We start from the raw sequence: 18,122 nt of genomic DNA, 5'->3' as shown, positions 1-18,122 counted from the left end.
TGTCTTATTTACATGAACTTTTCAGTCATATCTTATTAATGTAAAATTTTTTAACATTTTCTGAATAGGTATAAATTTGTAAAGTTTTAGAAATCCCCAGAATCTCAAATTCTAAAGAATAAAGATAAATTCATATTCATTTACTTAACCAGAATGTCTGCATGGCTGACATTGTTTTAATGACAAGTATGAACCTACCTATGCTAAGAGGACAGCAGTCCTGTGAGTTGCGGGTTCTGTCACCTCCTCCCTTTACCCTTGAGACAGCAGACACACAGAGTGGGCAACTTGCGCAAGGTCGCACACATACAAGTGACAGAGCTGGGGCTCGGACCCACCCAGTCAGGTACCAGGGGCCGCTCCAGCCCTGCGCCAGGCTGTCTCTCAAGGGTTTTGGAGCGTCTAACACATACACAGCAGTAGCACTCCATGTGCTTCAAGGGGACACACTGTTAAATCCCTTTCAATCATCAAAGGAAATCATTCAGCCTCATAAATACGAGGCACGGAAACATAAAGTAATTTGTAGTAGCAGCAACTCTGCCTAATTATTTAACCACAGAAGGAAGAAGGAATTGATGGATTGTAAATCGCTAGGAAGCCGGGACAGGGGCTGACTTGAGGCAAAGGCAGCTGAGGTCCTAGCTCACTGGCCCCTGTTCCTGCCCCACAGCTCCCAACGCCCCGCAGCCGTCTCTCCACGACACTGGTGTAGACTCCAGGCAAAAAAAGAAATGTGGGCCTGCCGGTAGTTGATCCTGTTCTAGTGCTTTAAAATAAATGCTGGTGTGGCCACAACCATAGTCCTCATGTGTCTCTATCACAGCCCGTCTTCAGTGCACAGACTGTGCTGTAACGTGTAAGCCAAGTGGAGAATTTTGCCTTTTAACACTATTTCTTAAACATTTTGTCTTCATTGTTTTTCTCAGTGTGAAAGACTCTCACAGAAAGTCATCTGAGGAAGAAAAGACTGGCGCTGGGGTCTCTCTGTTAAAGGTTGAGACGGTGACATCCACCGCTGACTTATTGAATAATAAAGAATTTATTTATTGTAATACCTCACAGACATTGTACCATATCCATACACATTTACTCGCCCGCGTGTGGCCGGTAAGATAACATAATGATCTCTCCTCTATTTGTGAGACTGATGTGTTAATGAATAGGTGAAGAAAGTCTTGTGCTGTATTCCTAATCAAAAGACTTCTTAATATATTGAAATAACGCTTTTTTAGTAAGCGCAATACCTTTTTATTTCGATTCACAGAATGGAATTTTTTGTTTTGTGTCTCAGATTCATTTTGTATTTCTTTTTTAACACCATACATTTCCCTTGTGTTTTTTTAACTCATGCACTTGTGTTCTTTGTATAATTTTAAAAAGTAATAAAATGCAACATATCAAAATGTTTAGTTTTATTTTTCATGTTTTGCATTATGTATTCGGCCTAAAGTTTTGGAATTATGAAAGGGGAACAGGGAAGGATTGTGAATACATGTAAAATGGCACCAGACATTTGTATTATTTTTATCATAAATCGTGTTTTCTCTGACAGATTGTTCTAAAATGTTCCAAGTACTCTTCTTTAGAACCCAAAAATGACTGAAACCATTGCTACCATTATTTTCTTCATGTTTAGCCAATTTGAATTAAAATGAACTAGAATACATTGTGACCTATTTTTCTCAAACATGAATATTTGCCTTCATGATTCATAGGAAGTCAGCATGTCTCTTAGTATTTTTTCGTCATTCATTGTGCCATTTAAGAAAAAATTGCCTGTAGTGGTGACGATGCTGGTATGGACAGAAACTGACCTTTTGTGCAAATCAAGTCACCTCCATCACTGCTTGTTCTAAGAGTGGGTCACATCTCAGCAGTGCAGTGGGCAGGGGGGCCTCGCTGGGAGGCTGGGGTCCCGCCAGGAGGAGCTTCTCCTTGAAGACAAAGGTCAAGGAAAATCTGCAAGATCTGCCCTTGGGACTGAAACATTAGGAACTCAGTGTGTCGTATCAGTGAGAGTCTCCTGTCTCGGTTCTGGAGGCGCATACACGCCAAGCCCACAGATGACGCCCAAGCTGGACATCAGGTGTTAATTCCACCCGAGAAAGAGCTGGCACCCAGACATGCTGGGTTGCACCAGGATGCTGCCAGTCCTCATAGGAAGCCAAGGCTCACTCTCAGTTAGCTCTGTAAGCACAGACCCAGGGTAATGAGGTGTAGCATTTGAATACGTCATGGAGTGACTGTGAGAGCCTACAGGATTATTTAAACAAAGGAGTTATACTTCCCTCTGGGGTTGATAGATTCAGCCAACGGGCCTGGCACTCACTGGGTACCATACCTGGGTGGGTATGGTGGGGGGGGCGGGGGGGTGGACATTTGCTTTTTATGCTCACATTGCTGAACAAGCTTCTTCAAGTTGACCCCAGTCACTCATTTATCTGATATTAAGGTCCTCTTTAAGCCTTGCTCAGGTTGGGACTCTAAAGTCATTTTGTCTTTGTAGAGGGACTTACTATGATTCGTTATATGACACTCAGTTACACAGTAGGACTCAGGGCTTCCATATCCCTAGGTCCCTGTGGGACAGAAGCACATCACTGTTGCCCACATGCATCCTTCTGATTTCAAGATTGTTCTTTTTCTTAGCACCAAAGGAGGCAAGTGAGGCTTTATTGTTCTCTGCTGCACCCCTTTTAATAAAATGATTCATTCTGTACAATTTGGATTTAGTCAAAAGTCTGAATTTAAGGACCTATAAGGCCACAAGTGGCTCTAAGGCTTCAGGTTCCCCACTTCTGATAGGTTCATGAGCATGGATGTTGGGTCACCTTGTTTCCATCAAGGAAAGGAAACCAGAAAGTACTAGCATCTGTTAAACCAAATACCTTGGAAAAGCACAGACACTTGGCGGGATGTCAGGGATCATGTCACTGCTGCAAGATGTCCTCTGCCTCTAAGAACAGTGTCCTGGGAGTGGACCCAACAGTCCTGGGCATTACATTCCCAGCTCACACGGTAGCTAACGAGCTTGAACATCAATTCGAGGATCCCACCCTACCCACAGCATGCAGTATGTTTGATAGCAATCTCATATGTGTGAAGAGGGATATTTTCTTTCCTTTAGCTGTGGCATTTTGAAAGCGAGCAAAGTTGGTTGTGGTTTAACTGCCCCTATTTTCTGACACCATAGCATGGCCTCAACCAGTAGGGGCCGGTTTGACTTTGAGTATTTTCCACGAATCAACCGCATTTGACAGAGCATGTAAACAAAAGAAGCCTGAGAAAATAAAACACCACCAGCCACACCAGCGCCCTCCTGCCACCTACTCTGCCTCCCCCTCCACCACCACCGGCTGCCTTCCTACACTGCCCACGTTCAGGGCAGCCCAGGCTGACTTGGGGAAGGAAGTTGCTAAGAAGTTGGAAACCACAGGAGACATTGCCTGGTACCTCGGCCAGTGATATCAGCCCCACAAAGCTCTTAGGGGTTCAAGTGTCCTCTCTTTGTTTCTGTGTTTCCCAATGCAGAAACCCAAGCCCCTAACTAGAGGCCAATGCCTGCCCTCAAGAGGTCTGCTCAATTCATGAGAATCAAGGACTAGATCTAAATTAACTTTAGTCTTTCTTAAGTCTGGTTGGTCTTATTTTGTTTTCAAATAGAAACTTCTACTTGGTTTCCAAAAGAACCTGCTTCACAGAAATGAGCTTATTTTAAACAAGCAAAAGACCTTCCAATGTTAAATAAGACACCAATATATAACAGTTTCTTACTTTAAAAGGATTCTTTAGAAAATAGAAAAATACATAATCACGTTTTTACTCACCTATTATATATAGAACATTTTGTTTTATGTCTTTGCAGAAATACACAAACACATACAAATGAGTGTCATGCTTGTATTATTATTCAATAGAAAAAATAGTCAAAGGACAGGCACAGATATTTCACAGAAAAAGAAATATAAATAGACCTTAAAGATGTTTATCTTCATCCATAGAGCAGAGCGAATTAAAACCACAATGAGATACTATTTTTGCTGGCAGATTAGTGAAATGCTGACATTAGGCAGCATGCTCTCAGCTCTCACATATAGTGTGGGAGAAGAACAAAATCAGGGCTATCTCTATATAGGGCAAGTTGACAAAACCTATCAAAATCACCAATGCACATGTTCAAATGACATAAAAACAGTATTATGTATTTCAGCATTTTTATAACAGCAAAAGATTGGAAATGTACCTAAGAGCTGAATATTTTCACCAGTGAACTATCCCATAGCTCTCTGTCTCTGTATACTGACATAAAAAGAGCCTTAGGATTTATAAATGAAAAGAGAAGTGCATAGTAATGCATACTGCATAGTATCTGTATAAGGGAAACGAGAATATAGATTCATGTACATATATGTTGGCATATATGTACATTCATATTTACATTAATAAAAATTGGAATGCTTTTGAACCATGTAAATGTTCAAATGTATTTATCTAGCCTATGTATTTATCTAGCATTTTAATAAGATCATATTATGCATATTATGTTTCAACACCATGGCCTGGATATTTTCTATTTCCTTAAAAAATCTACATCTTTTGAAGAGGCATATTAGTCTATTATATGGCATTATTGATTGATTGATTGATTGAGACAGAGTCTTCCTCTGTTGCCTGGGTTAGAGTGCCCTTGCCTCAGCCTAGCTCACATCAACCTCAAACTCCTGGGCTCAAGCAATCCTCCTGCCTCAGCCTCCTGAGTAACTGGGACTACAGGCATGTGCCCCCATGCCCGGCTCATTTTTTCTCTATATATTTTTAGTTGTCCAGCTAATTTATTTCTATTTTTAGTAGAGATGGGGGGTCTCACTCTTGCTCAGGCTGGTCTTGAACTCCTGACCTCGAGCAATCCTCCCACCTCGGCCTCCCAGAGTGCTAGGATTACAGGCGTGAGCCACGGTGACCCGCCTTTTTAATTAGTTTCTGATTGGACATTTGGGTTAATTTGTGGCTGTTTGAAATAGTGCTATAGTGAGTAAACATCCCTGCACATAAATCTTTTGTTTCCTTTGGAAACTGATGGATCGAATGGTAGGAATACTTCCCAGGTGAGGTGCGTTCCACACATGCGCAGTGTGCTCTGTGCCGGCTCCTCCACACATGCGCAGTGTGCTCTGTGCCGGCTCCTCACACCGCAGAGCTGGGCTCAAGCGCTGTTTCCTTTACTTGCAGGCCTCAACCCTGGCTGCACATAAGAATGACTAAGGGTCTTTACCAAAGTCCTGGTGTCTGGCCTGTGATAAAGGCTCCTAAAGGACAGCCCTGGGTAGACAGTGAAGGCAGCCAGTCTGAAGTCGAACAGTCCTGGAGTCATACGGACTCACTCAGTGCTTAACTCGGGCATATTTTTTAACCTCCCTGATTTTCTTATCTGTGAAACCAGCGTAATGCCTGCAAGGAGATGCAGTTGAGAGCTTTAGAGAGAAAGAATGCAAACTGCTTAGAATTCCTGATACTAAGTGCTAGGTACTTGCTATTACTCAAACAAAACAGAAAAAGCAAACAAAGAAAAAAATATCACCTAGCAAAACATGATGGAAACTTTGCATTTACTCAGATAAGCTTTCAAGGCTAATGAAGATGTTGAGATTCCAGCTGTTAGGCTGAATTATATCATATAAGGTGCAGTACCTCAAGTTATCTCTTATTACTTAGAATTTCTAATTGGCAGTTCTGTAGTGACCTTAATTGTGGCCTTCTTGATAGACAAAAAACCTTCAGATAAATGAAGTCCATGAGGAAAGGAATTCCCAAGCGGTGGAGAGGATGCATAATTGGGAAAATTTTAACTGTTGTGTTGAAGTTTCTCTTTTATTATAGTTGAGAAGTATGTGGGGCTTTTAAAAAATATCTTTCTTTCCTTTTCCTTTCTTTCTATATTCCCTTTTTTCTTTCTTTCTATTTTTTTCTTTCTTTTTTTAAGTTGAGAAGTGTATAAAGTATTCTAACTCTATAATGACTATGGATACATGAGTGTGTGTATGTGGAACCGTATAAATCATTGCCTAATTCTTCCATTGCACATCTGTGGATGTGGCCTGATATTTGGGTATTTATTTCGTGTTCTGGGGATTGAATCACAGAAGCCTGTTGGTAACAGGAGGCCAGTGTAAAACGTCCTCCTAGCATGTCGTGGGCAGGGGGCCTATGAGCCTCAATTGCACAACCAGCGTCGGAGCAGGGAAGGGGACCCTGGGCAGGGGAAGGGCAGTTCTCGGCACCAGCTCCCAGCCTGATAAGGAAGGACATTTTCCTGCTTTCATTGAAAGTAAAAGGGACCTGTTTCCACTCTAGGAGCAAATAACAGAGAAGTTAAGAGCAGAGCTCCTAAAGCCAGGCTGCTTCGGTTCATGCCCAGCCCTGTTTCCTAAGAGCTATGGGGAAGTTCCCTAGCCCTCTCTGCCTCAGTTTCTCCATCTATAGGACGGAGATAATTATACATATCTCATAGGGTTCCTGTGAGAATTATATGAGTTAGCAGGTACTTAGACCAGTGCATGGGCCACAGTGAGCACTATACAAGTGACTGCTATTATTACTTCATTAGGATGTTAATGACACTGAACTCAGTAACTTTAGGTAGAAATCTGAAATTATTTCATTTGAACATATTCCTCTAAAGGCGGATAAACTTAGGCAAAGTGAGATGGTTAAGAACAAGTGGCACAGCTATGTAGAGACAGACCAAGCAGCCCTGACTGTAACTAGCCCTGAAGTGTGACTTCTGGGCCAGTCTTTCTCCCACCACATTGTGTGGCCTCCATACATGTGGCCGTCGTGCTGTGGTGGAAAAGTGCGGGACCATGAGGGGTGCATAACCTACCTCCTGTCTCAGAAATGCACCTGCGTACTCCACAGTCTCCCCTGGGGTGAATCTGGGGACCTCCGGGCCTCTTTAGCCTGTGGGAGGAGCTGGCAGAGGCTCCACGGGCACAGAGAGCAGCATTAGCGGTGCTGCTGTGCGGGGACGTGCAGCCCATGTCATTAGCTCCCCGTGAAGAGCAGGAGCAAGTCTAAGGCAGAATTTCTATCCTGTTTGGAGATATTATGGTCACTCCAGAGTAGGTCACAGTTTTATCCCAAGAGGAAAGACAAACGTGGAATTAATGAAACACCAGCAGCCTGCTATATATATGAAGGGGAAACATAGATGTACCTACATGCCATTAAGAAAATTCTCAGTGACTCCTTGCAGGATGCCTGCAGTAAAGAAGCAATGCATGTCTTCGTTTCATTTTGTTTTCCCAATTGAAAGTGGTGGAAAGGAAAGACACATGATACTGGGTATGTGTGCATGTATGTGTGTGTGTGTGTGTGTGTGTTTGTATAAACTCTGGGTTCAGAGAGACCTGGCTTTAAATTATGTCTATTATGGCTGAGCATGGTGGCATGCACCTGTAGTCCCAGCTACTAGGGAGGCTGAGGTGGGAGAATCCCTTAAACCCAAGAGCTGGAGGTTGTAGTGAGCTATGGTGACACCACTGCACTCCAGCCTGGGCAACAGAGCAAGAGCCTGTCTCCAAAAATAAAAACATAAAAATATTACTTAAAAAATAGTTACATAATCAAGTAGGGAAATTACCTACCTTAAATTACCTACTTTAGATTACCTAATCAAGGTAGGCAGATTAACTCGTAATCTCTCTGCGCTATAAACTGAAGGGCTCCTGGAGGACTCACGATTGCCCGGTGTGTGGCAGAAACTCACTGATCCTTTTCCAACTCACCTCTCTGCAGAGAGGTAAGAATAGAGATCCCTGTCAGCGCTGTGTGTGTGCGTGTGGCATCTACTGTTTATGAAGCCGAGCTACCAACAGTACAAGTCAATGCTCCTGAAGACTGGCGTGCACCAAGCGTTATTAACTCGTCTAATCCACACGGCAACTCCAGGAGACAGGGCACTGTAACTCCACTTTACATGAGGAAATTATGGCTCATGGAGTTCAGGAAACTTTCCTGAGGTCACAGAGATTCTAACACCAGACCCAGGACTCAAACCCAGGCACTCCAGGACCCGTGTGACCCGTGTGCATGTGCCTAACCCCTCAGCCACGCTGTCTTCCTGGTGTTCGTGCAGCTCTCACGGGGATAAGGTGAGGATCAGGAAACACGATGCCGGGGAAACACGGGTGCAAAGCTGCACACACAGTGCGAGTCTCATTAGATGGGACCCTGTTGCCACCGGAATGTCCCAAACCAATTACATCTGAATCTGGTGGCCTTTAAAAGAAAAACAACTTGGCTACTTAGTTTGGCTGTGACTTCTCTTAGAAATAGTGCCCCAAGGGAATTCATAACCACTATCTCAGGGAAAGAATGAGAAATGTGGTATCAGACCATTAATACAAGCAACACATAATTTCATAGCCCGATTGCTATGCTGCTTCTTACCTTAGACTTTCAATTCAATTGCATCAAATTAAAGTACACACAGACAAAAGTAGACTTTTGATTTTTTTAAAATTTATTGTGCCTATTATAAAAAATAAAGCACAGAATTCCAGCACAAAGAAGGCTGCTTCAGGGCGTGTAAAGGGAAGGCTTTCTGGCAGTTAACTGGCTGTAGGGCACTAAGGGGTGAGGCTGGGAGCTGCAAGCTGTCTACACTGAGGCTGTGATGACCTGGGCTGGCTGGAGGCGCTGGTGGAGACAGTGGAGAGAGTTGTGCTCAAGGCTGCCCTGGGCAACTCACTGTTGTTGTTACAGGATGACGTTTTCTGTTTGCCTATTGGTTTGAAAAACCACCACAAAATAATGACATAATAGAATAATACACATGGAAATATAGCCCAAATCCAGAAAGCAAACCCAGCTAGATTCTCAGCAGACATTTTTCGGGACAATGGAAAAAAAAAAAAAAACACAAAAATAAGATGACCTGATGACCCCTTTCTGCCAACATCTGTTAGGATCTCTTCCCACTGGAGCAGACAGTTGTTCTTCTGACCAAAGAGAAGGCGATGATACCAAAATAGACCATGCTCTTGAGGAACAGGAGGAGGTAGGTGTAGTACGCAGAGGTATTTGTGAGCTGCAGCCACAGGGCATCTAAGAAAAGCCATTGAATTAGTTTCACTGTTCTTTTGGCAGGCTGGGACATACTAATGAGGAGGGGTCCCCAGGTATTTATTTCTGATGATCTGCATTGAAGTGTGATCCCACCACCAGCCTAATCTAAAAGTAACCATCTACCACTACCATCAACACCACCACCAAAAGCAAGACAACTCATCATTCAGCTTGCAAGCTGATTAACAACCTCTGCTGAATTCACTTAGCACATTACAAAATATTAAAAAGTAAGGTTACATTTTAAGTGAATGGGTTCAATGGTGAATAAAAGTATTAATCTTTATAACAATCTATGAGAGAGAGAGAGAGAGAGAGAGAGAGAGAAACAGACATTATGTTCATCCCCATTTGCAAAGAAAGAAAGGGAGGACACTGAGGGAATTTGCCTGAGGACATACTTTTAGCAAATCTGTGCCAGATTTCAACTCATGTAACCTGACTTTAAAGAACAGAACATATTTCATCTACTCTGTAATTGCAAGTGCAATAAACACCCTGGACATCAAAAGGTTAAGCATAAACAAAGTTGATTACTGATATGAAAGTATCAGAGCCATTACACATTACGCATATGAAGAGAATTCTAGGACAATCCATGGAACTTTGTGGTGTTTACAGCAACACGAGTGGATGGTTTAATAAAGAGGGCATTATAAAAAATAGAATAAAGTGGTTAATCCACATTCTCTGAGCTGTTTGGTGGTTGTGGCACACTCACTTGTCCTTCCTAAATGTCTCTCATTGTGGCTGTGACATTGGGTAACTGCACTTAATATCCTTTGTAGTTTTGCAAGAAATATGTGATGTCAAGGAGTAAGTAAAGGCTACTCAGTGAGCCACAAAGCTGAGTGTCTTCCTGTGGAAATTTCCATTTTACATGTTCTGTCACCATAGGATCACCTAATTCAGGAACATTGGGCCTTGGTGTGGAAAGGTATCTCAAGAAGTGATGTGTTTGTAACTCCCTGTGCTTAGTCAATTGAAGTATTATTGCCGCCCCACCTTGCCAAGTGTGGCAGCTGAAATCCAGAGTCCCCCCCCCCCCCCCCGAGACTGGGGACAGAGCAAACTTGAGCAGGGCTGGAGCCAATGCTTCTAGTCACATGCTTTGTGCATAGACAGGGAGAAAGGGCTAGAAACCAGCACTGATTCTGTGCCTGCTAAATGAGATACTCTGTGTCAAACCTTTCACATCTGTGCTATTATCGCTTCAATAACTGCGAGTTTGGTGTAGTTATTCTCAGTTGGAAGATGAGAGAAGCATGACTCACAAAATGTAAGTCACTTACCCATATTCATGCAACTAATCATCAAAAGGTCTAAGGTTAAATTCCAGTCTGTAGTCTCTGAAGCCCATGTACCTGCCCAACCCCATATTATATCCATGGCGCCTCAGGGCCCTGGCTTTGGAATTTATTGCTATGTGACTATATTGTAGAGAAGGGATAGAGAACTTAATTAGTGTATGAACACTTCTTTTCTTGGCCTGATTTAAAACTCCAGATCTAACTATGTGACATGTGTAAAGGACTTAAATAATTTTAGCTCACTGCCCTCATCTGTAAAATGGAGAAAAAATATTGTACCACCTGATAGCAATGTTATGAAGATTAAAAAAGAAAATGCATGTACAATACAGCCCAACACCTCTGTATAAAAAGCACTTGATAAGTCAGTAAGTACTAGTTCATATTATTAGCAAGGACCAAAGACCAAAAAGAAAAAAAAATGTCTAGAAGCATGTTTTCCGCAGACATTAGAAACAAAAAAGAGACACAAATGATATGTTAAACTAGTTCGGAGCATATGGCTGTACCCTCTAATTTACAGTCATCTCATATCAAAACCAGTAGTTTTATGTGTTAATATGATTCGTAGGTAATGTTGGACTAATTTAAAATGTCATACTCCATCTATTGTGCAACATCCAGCCATTCTAATTTTTTTAAGCCAGGAAGTTCAAAAGATGATCAGGAGGGGGAAAAACACAAACACTTACCCTTTCCATCTTTCAAACAAGGAATATCAGTGACAACTAGAAGAAAAGAGAGCAAGTACTAGTCAATTGTCCATGTCCATTATTTGACAGGATGCATATGTGTGTGTATATATATGTGTGTATATATAAAATATATATATTAATATGTGTACATAAAAATCTGTCAACAGAGAGACAGGAGGACATTCATTAAAAATATGAGCCCCACCATTCCTGAAATAATTGGTCAGATTCTATGTAATTCAGTAGTTCTTATTCATATATTAGGTTTCTGCACATTAAGATGTTAAAGATCATGAAAGATACATGTTTTTTCTTTTCTCTCACAACTGGAGTATAATATCCAAGACCATCTGGTTTTCCTAGTGAACGCATAGCTCCTAGCACAGTGCCTGCAGCAAAGTAAATTTTCAATAAATACTTGTTCAATGGAAAGATGAAAAGGACAAATGTGAGCTTTACAATCTTCAGCATACACTGTGATATGAAGTATTGCTACCAAAAAAATTGTTAAATACCTAGAATCTACAGCAGAATCTTACATGTTTGAAGGAGTCTGCTTCAGGCAAATTTCTTGTCTAAGCAGAGGAAAGCAGCCATACTTTTCCAAATCATGCACCTTCCCAACATCCCCGCATTATACACATGTCTCTGGACATGCAACATTATTAATAAAAGCTAGTACCCACTGAGCGATCATTACTGGGCCAGACACTATGTTGAATTCTTCTCATGCAATATCTTGTCTTATTCTCCAATAATACTTAAGTGAGTTGCATTGTGGATGGCCCCATGTTATCGATGAGAAATGAGGTTTAAAGAGTGTGGGTAACTTGCCACGAGCCAGACCAGTGAACGGCAGAGCCAGGGCTCCAAGGGTAATTGTGGGTGATTAAAATAAATAGGACATGCAGGAGTACTGTGTAAAAATAACCCATAGAGGAAGATAGAAAATGAGTTATAGAGAGAATTCCACCATTGTGTACTAAGAAAATCTCTTCTAGTGTCTTAATTATTCTCAGCAAATGGCCTGGTTTTTCATAGGAGCCTGGCATTTCAGCGCAATTCTTTCTGGCGATAGAAAGAATTGAATAAATCCTGTCTGAAGGAATCCTAAGGGTTAAAGTTGAATTTATGTACGATGTTTAAAAAGAAAAACAATAAAAGGGAAACACACATGCAGACTTAAACAGAAGAAAACACAATCTAGTTCTTTTTGTACTAGATGTGTTCTTGTCCATGTAAATATGATTCTGGTATTTTATACACTCAACAATTAATGAGATCTTTTTTGTGTGTGTATTCTAAAAAATGGATTTAAAATATAGGTTTTAGATAAGTTCTAAGAATGAAAATGTTAATACAACCATGAATTTATGTTCAAACATCTTCAAGACTGACTTTAGTAGGTCTTAATAGTGTTTTTCTTTGCCCCATGGTTACTTTAATCATTAAAAATTAAATTAAAATGACTTATCTCCATGAACTGATTCACGAGGTAAATACAATAATCATTCCTCATAATAAAATTTATACATGTATCCTAAATTATCTCTTTCAATCATGATCGGTCCCAAACATGGAGCAGATTAGTTTTATCTCCTTTCCAAATCACCTCATTGAATATATAACATGATCACTTCCATGTTCTATTTTTAACTTTTATCAGAAAAAAAAAAAACCCCATCCAGGAAACAACATTAGAAATCTTCCATAGAATTACATTAACAAAAGTGTCCTCCTTAGCTCTGATGCCATGAGAAGCCCCTGAAAGACACATATTTTAGAATTTAGTGCCAAGCAAGACACATTACAAAACTGGAACTTCTCTCTTGTATTATATTCATTACCCTCAGTCTTACCATGCTTTTTGTTTTTCCCTAACCAGAAAAATCAGAACCTCCTTGGACAATTAAGCACAGTGGCTATGCTAACTTTGCACTTTGCACCTTTGCCTCCTTTGTTTCTAAGCAATAGAAATAGAAAATCAGGGCTGTTTTTGTAATCTTACTTTAGTTTTAGGAAAGGCCGTGAATGAACACGCTACATCGGCGAATGAACACATCCATGCTGTATTTCCTAAATCAAGCATTTTCCTTGACATCGTTTCCTCTGCTCTCTCTCACTGTCGCAGGAGGAAGTCAAGGCAATGGTTCAACCCGCATTTGATGGCTGCAGAAACTACAGATTCAAGAGGGCAAAGGCTCACTCGAGAAATATGGACTGGTGCAAGGCAAAGCTCTTCCCATGTTTTGTTATGTGCTTGTCCTCGCTGGTTAAAAAGGGCTTACTAAGCACAGGGAAAAGTACAAAACAAGTTCTTTTCATGGCCACTGTGGGGACTTGGGACTGTTACATTCCTACTCAGAGCTTTGACACACAGTGAGAGACTTGATCACAGCCTAGGGCACATCCAGCCCAGCTGTCTAGATACCCACACATCTGCACCCAAGGGGCTCCTTCGGGATATCATGCCTGAATCACGAGTGACCTGAGTGATCAGGAAAAGAGTATGTTCTCTTCACTGTAGTGCCGCCTCCTAGGGACAGTAACTCACTCATCCTATTCCTCCACGTTTCTAGTAAGCTGGCGTACACTAGTATTACAATAAATGTTCACTGAGCTGCATTCACCAATGGCAAGAAATACATTCATTATGGAGAAGCGAGGTATGTTTGCACACACCAGTCTCACCAATCTTTAATTATGAAATTAAAATTAAGAAAGTTTATCTTATGGTGGTATATGAAATAAAAATCTGGAAAACTCAACGCCGTAAATGCTCTGGCTCCTCCAGATCAACGCCATTTTGCCTGTTATGAGTTCGTTGTCTGTAGGTTAAACATCGTGTGTAGAAAGATTGAGAGGAGCGACTGTATTTGCCTGATACAACATCCCTGAAAAAATGTATAATTGTTCTTATTTCCCACACAAGTTAAGTCATCAAAAATGCAAACTCTTTTTGAGCACTTACCATGTGCGAGGTTGCTAGGTGCTTTCATGTATATTGTTTCATTTAATCCATATAACAATCCTTAAAAAATCATGCGGGTTTAATATTTTAGATGATAAAACTGAAGCTGAGAAAGCTTCAGTAAATGTTTCAATTTTTTTTTTCTCCAAAGCCTATACCATTTTAATTCTAGAGGGAAATAGCAGGGCATATATGTTTCCATTTAATGTAACAACATTTAAGAAAGATTGATATTTGTTTTTCATTAATACTGACAAAAGGTGGGGTATTTACTTTCAAATAAGTATTCTGGGAGGTTGCATTTATATTTATATATGCATACCTTTCTTTACTGGAGGAAAGAGAATCTCTTGATCAGCTCCTCCTTTGTTATTCTCGTGTTTGACGACACATAGGTGCTCTTTGTCCAGTGACGTTTCAGGCACGGTTAGCCAGCTAAATTTCATATATGTATCATTAGTCTTCATGGTATCTCCCTGCTGGGATTCCAGGATCTTATCACTGTCCTTTTCTTTCCAATATACCTTAATAACATCAGGGAAAAAATTCTCAAGAAGACAAAGGTGTGTTCCAGCCTTATGGAGATTTGTTTCAGCAATTGAAGGAAGAAAAATAGTGGGCTTCGGGGACACATCTGCATCATGGATTTTATCTGTGAGGGGGAAATGGAATATCAATTAAAAAGAATTATTAGAGAAACGCACACATTGCATTGTTTGGACTCACCTTGTGCCTAACAAAAGGAAGAAAAGTTGCCACTGGATTAGCACTCATGGTGTCCTTTCATCTGCAGTAGATTGCAAAGATATCATTGTGTTTATTTTACAGACGTGAAAATAGGAACAAGAAATGAAGTAACTTGTCAAAAGTCACAGCCCTCAAGTGTCAGATCCTGGATTCAAACCTAGCCTTTGTTCACTCTGTACATGCTGTGATGGAGTATGATTTTGTTTTTGTTTTTGTTTTTGGTGGGATTTTTTTTCATTTTTTTTTAAATTTCAGCATCTTATGGGGGTACAAACGTTAAGGTGTACCCCCTTGAGTCAGAGCTTCAAGCGTGACCATGCCCCAAACATTGGAGTATGATTTTGAATTGCCTCATGCCGAGGCTTCCAACATCCATGAGCACACTTACTTTTTGAAATCTCTTTTGTTTCATCACAGTGGAGCATGCTTTCAAGGTGGATGGCAGGGGGAGAGGGGAGAAGACCCTTAATAACTTAGTAACTTTAATAATCTCGCCACAAATGACAATCTGGTTCCATCTGAAGCACTTTCTTTCCCATCCTTTGTAACTTATGTTCTCTTTGACCAATAACACACATTCTCATGTTCTGCAATTCTGTGTAACTCCACTCTTCATTTAACTGATTCTCAAAAGCACCATATTTATTTCATGTATAAATTAATGTCAGAAGGAAGTTTTCCATTTTTATTTTTAATAATATGCAGTCACTTCTTTTAGTGGGAATCTGCTTCCACGTGCACTTACAATCTATCAAGCTGACTATTCAGCTTCACATGTGTATCCCTTGACCAGTTCTAAACTCCATGGAGTTCTCCTAGTTAATTCCTAACTTGATATGACACCTCCTATCTGTACCACTCCAGGTTTTTGGATGGAGCAGTATTTTAAAGCTGCACCTTGAAATTATGCATGATGTAATGAGTTTAGAAGCAAAATAACAATATTTCTGAAACTTCCATTAACAATTTTACTTTTTATTTTCATAATTGGTCTTGTGTTAATCTTATCAAATAATTCACTTGCTAAAACATTATTTTTTTTGCTTCAGGAAAAAAAAAAAACTTCACCAAAAGCACATTTTATTTAAGAATTTCATCTGAAGTTTAAGCATGTCTAAGAATACACCAGGGATGTATTCTTTATACTTGCTTGAATATGAATTTACACCATTAGTGAATGGTCTATGTATATCAGCATATCCATATTTTGACTCTCAGTGTCTCTCCCAGAATTTGTATCTACCATGTTAGTCTATTTAACTATGTTGGAGCGTCATTATTCTTTTCATCTTAACCTGCTGAATAAAGTGTACATGTAATCCGTGTAATGTTAAAAGTGATGGTTCCAGAGTTCTTCCTAGACATATTGCCAAAATCCATAATAACGCATCATATGTTTATGAAGACATACCACTTGAATCTGGAATATTAATTAATTATACATTTATTTTTAATCTAATATCTGAAATTATAAATGTTCAAACTCTTTCTAATTTGATTTCCAATTAAAACTAAAGTGCTTTGGGCTAGTTTGAAGTCAGTTTAATAATACAAGAGGCCATTTATTAAGAAAAGAAGAATTGGATTTCTCATTTGAGAAGAAAAGGGGAAGAAAGTCTTGATGGTTTATGCCTGTGCAGCAAAGCTTCTAATTTTCATACAAAATCAGCAAACATATACAGCAATATTAATTTTTTGCACATGTTACATTATTAGGTCAGAATGTGTTTATTTTAATTTCATACATTTTGCTTTTAGTGTAAATAGTATTTTATTTATTATAGTAGTAAGACAGTGTATATTTCTCCAACAGCATACTCTTTTTTAATTTAAAAAGCCTGTTAAATAATGAAAAATAATATTAATTTTTCAATTATACATTATATTTATATGAGTTTAGTCTCTAGTCAATATACTAACCAATTTAACTTTTATCTTAACAACTTATATTTCTTCATGGTCATATGTTTGATTCATTGTACTAAAGAAATTGAAAATCAAATGAAGAAGATGGAAATTTTCTGTGCAGTAGCACAGCATTCATTGCCTTTTGTCCCTTTTCCTTAGCTAGAGACTTTGTTTCATTTTTTACAGGATGAAATGAGTTTCGGGCTTTCATAACTTTCTCAATGTAATAGTTGACTAGGCATTAAATAGCGTACTTGATTACATTACTTGATTACATTTCTTGATTAGTGTCTAGATCATTATATTACATGATTTTATAAAACATTACTTGTAAAATGTACTTATTACAAATGTTTTTCATGGTTAAAATTTTCATCATGATGCATAGAATGATAAATAGAATGACAATCACTCTCTTTATTTAAAGAATAAATAGAATTTACATATTTAATTTATTTAAAAATATAAACCTGTACAATTTATTTATGTATATTCATTTGCATGATCAATTAGTACCTTTGAACAAATTACCTAAGTTGTTTGTATTTTATTGAAATGAAGCAGTATGAATTCGATATAAATTTACCAAATATCAACTACCTTTTCAACTAAAAATATAATATTTTAGATCCACATATAGGTATTTATATATGTTCTTTATCATTTTCTTCTTTCAAAAAATAGTTATAGCTATTTAATATTTGAATATGTATTTCAGGTTTATGACAAGTTTCCAACTATATTTAAATGATTTTACATATTGGCCATTTTCTGTATGAATTTAAACTTTTTTTCAATAAATCTGACCAGAAGCCTAAATGTAATGACTATAAATTATAGAATCAACAAATGTTAGTGTTAGAGATGATATCAATTAAGATAAAGGATGAAAATTTAAAGCAGATAGAACAACAAAAATAAAACATAAACATTTTAATGTAATTTTTCTTGCCAAGTAATGAAAAAGTCTGCTAAAGAGAAAGACATACATGCCTCTAAATTTCAATTTTTTTTTTTTTATGGAGTGACAGGGTATCTCTAGTGTCCAGGCTAGTCTCAAATTCCTGGCCTCAAATGATCCTCCTACCTTTGCCTCCAAAAGCCTAGGATTGCAGAGTGAACCACTGTGCCTGGCCTAAATTTCTTTCTTTCTTTCTTTCTTTTTTGTATGTGAATGGATGTTAAGATAACCTTCTATTTGATCAGGTAGAAGTACAGCTGAATCGACATGAGAATTTCTGCTCTGTAATGTTATTAGCTGAAAATAACTCTCCATAGTGGATATATGATGCAATTTTCTGTTTACATTTGAATCTGGAGAACATTTCTTAGGCACCTACTATGTGCTGCACAATGTGCCAC

The 18,122-nt window shown here is 39.1% G+C and overlaps 2 protein-coding genes across 5 annotated transcripts in view; one reads left to right on the top strand and one right to left on the bottom strand.

Moving 5' to 3' along the window:
* STARD3NL (STARD3 N-terminal like) overlaps nt 1-1,406 on the top strand; it is a 48,563-nt gene extending 47,157 nt beyond the window's left edge. For all 4 annotated transcript variants that reach the window (XM_076006303.1, XM_076006302.1, XM_012777592.2 and 1 more), the window contains one exon: nt 930-1,406. The gene's annotated coding sequence lies outside the window, so the exon portion shown is untranslated. The remainder of the gene's footprint in view (nt 1-929) is intronic.
* A 7,097-nt stretch (nt 1,407-8,503) lies between these two features.
* LOC105878255 (T-cell receptor gamma chain C region C10.5) overlaps nt 8,504-18,122 on the bottom strand; it is a 48,822-nt gene continuing 39,203 nt past the window's right edge. Inside the window, exons 6-8 of the mRNA XM_012777595.2 lie at nt 14,428-14,757; nt 11,132-11,167; nt 8,504-9,108 (exon numbers count right to left, since the gene is read on the bottom strand). Of these exons, the coding sequence (XP_012633049.1) occupies nt 8,966-9,108; nt 11,132-11,167; nt 14,428-14,757 (509 nt within the window). The 3' untranslated portion in view covers nt 8,504-8,965. The remainder of the gene's footprint in view (nt 9,109-11,131; nt 11,168-14,427; nt 14,758-18,122) is intronic.

Source organism: Microcebus murinus, chromosome 9 (assembly GCF_040939455.1).
Source record: "Microcebus murinus isolate Inina chromosome 9, M.murinus_Inina_mat1.0, whole genome shotgun sequence".
Lineage (NCBI taxonomy): Eukaryota > Metazoa > Chordata > Mammalia > Primates > Cheirogaleidae > Microcebus > Microcebus murinus.
Note: the sequence above shows the minus strand (reverse complement) of the source record. Positions and strands in the feature narration are given on the sequence as shown.